General features: G+C 38.9%; 1 protein-coding gene across 1 annotated transcript in view; it reads left to right on the top strand.

Moving 5' to 3' along the window:
* The window catches only part of LOC110097255 (trafficking protein particle complex II-specific subunit 120 homolog), a gene marked incomplete at its 3' end in the record, with an annotated part of 34,020 nt that extends 33,020 nt beyond the window's left edge, over positions 1-1,000 (top strand). Inside the window, 1 exon segment of the mRNA XM_028692893.1 lies at positions 707-1,000. Within this exon segment, the coding sequence (XP_028548726.1) occupies positions 707-1,000 (294 nt within the window).
* Positions 1,001-2,009: the final 1,009 nt, after the last annotated feature.

The following is a 2,009-nucleotide window of genomic DNA, read 5'->3' as shown; positions in this document are numbered from 1 at the left end:
TACTTCGTCTTATCTACAAACCCATCTCCCTTCCAAAATTTACCCCGGAACTTAGTTCATTAAAACTCCCTCGCCGAATAAAAGAAAAGCGGGCGGAGGCCGGGGCCTAATTTTCGGAGCCCACAACGGACTCAATAAATATACACTGTTAACAAAATTAAGTGCATAAACTTTAACAATTTGAAAGTGATGGTAGCAAATACTCAGTATAATCAGAGTGAGAACTGACCCTACTAGAATTTAATTACAATCTCCATAATTGGTGTTTACTTTTCATTTTTTTACAATGGAAAGAAAGGATCCTAAACTCTTACTGAAAAGTACTAAAGTTAACCAAATCTTCTGATGTTGCTTTTGTAGGGTTGGCTTTTCTTGAATGATCAATGCAATGTTTGCCCATTCCTAAATGCCAAACTTATTGAACTGATTAAATGATCACTCAAGTTTTTTAATTTTTTCTCTCATCCGCCCAATCATTTAAGTCACCGAAAAATATAGTATATGGTGATAAATGAGGGATTGAGCTTTGACCGTACTGAAATTCTTGAAGTATTTTTCAGATATTGTACAACAATTGATTATTTTTCTTGTTATTTTTGTTGTTTTCATTCATGGTCTTGCATTTGATAATGCATAGCATCCTTTGTTATTTTTTTCATTTATACTATGTTAACAATATTTTGAAGTTTTTTTGGTTCTTTTTTAGGAGCCTGTATCAAATAATGCTGAAAGTGGAAAAATTCATCCTCAGTCCATAATTTCATTGTTTGAATCCCAGTGGAGCACTCTGCAAATGGTTGTTTTGAGAGAGATTCTGATGTCCTCTGTTCGTGCTGGGGATCCCCTCGCTGCGTGGAGTGCAGCAGCTCGTCTTCTAAGATCTTTTTATCCCCTCATCACACCTGCAGGACAGAGTGGCCTTGCAAGCTCCCTTGCAAATTCTGCAGACAGACTTCCATCTGGAACACGATGTGCTGATCCGGTTCTTCCTTTCATAAGGCATTCTTTTCCCCTCATCTTCACTGTAGGAATTGTTTAGACATCTCTCAATGTTTTTCTGATTAGCTATGTGCAAATTGTTGCCCGTTTGATTTTCTGTTGGTTTAAACATTTCGTATTACGCAATCATTCAGCTTACAATTTACTTTTTTGGAGCCTTTCTCTACATATGTCTACATTCTCTGTGTTGAAGAGTATTTTATGAAGTAATTTGCACATAGGTAATTAAATAAAGTGAAGCTAACACCCCCAAGGTGGAGGAGGTGGGGCGTATATATGGGAAGTGGGGGTGGGGGGTGTTGTGAGGAGATTGGAGAGAAATAATGCGATAGAGAAATACAAAGATACTTGGAGTTTGACACTTGGAGTTTGATTCGATGTCAGTTGCCAGCATAGGGAATATGGTAGGTGATGTGAAACGGAATCGGAATTGCTCGAAAATAATAAATAATCGCTTAACTAGCCAATATAAAGATTAACATTTCATAGATTTAGGAATCCTTAGTTGCAAAGTTGCTTAGGCAATAGTACATGCTTTGAAGACAGGACAATTCAGAACAACATATAAGTAAAACCAAGTGTGCTTAACAAAAATCCACGGGTTAATATTTAGATAATTCACCTTGAGTTTCCCTCACTCAAGCTCTTTTTAGGGTTTGTGGAAGAAAGATATCAGAATTACCGATGTGGTCACCACAAGGAGGAGCGAGCTTACAATACCATCCAAGAGAAAGCTAGCCAGAGTAGGAGTAGGTGGAGGATGTAGGATTTGCCACCGGATTGGAAGGTAGAAGTCGTTGATGGCGGTTGATAGGAAAAATAGTATTCACTCCACGTACTCTTCAACGGTTGCGTCAATCTCCATGTTGATGTCAAAGAACAGCAATCTCAAGACGTCTACGCACCCTTGGGAGTCAAAGAAGGACCCATGGTCAACGTCCGGGTTGGCCATGCATGATTGTCCAAAGAGGGAAAATTGAGAGTGAGAGAGGAGGGGGCAGGTAGGGTTC

This window comes from Dendrobium catenatum, unplaced genomic scaffold (assembly GCF_001605985.2).
Source record: "Dendrobium catenatum unplaced genomic scaffold, ASM160598v2 fragScaff_scaffold_183, whole genome shotgun sequence".
NCBI lineage: Eukaryota > Viridiplantae > Streptophyta > Magnoliopsida > Asparagales > Orchidaceae > Dendrobium > Dendrobium catenatum.
Note: the sequence above shows the minus strand (reverse complement) of the source record. Positions and strands in the feature narration are given on the sequence as shown.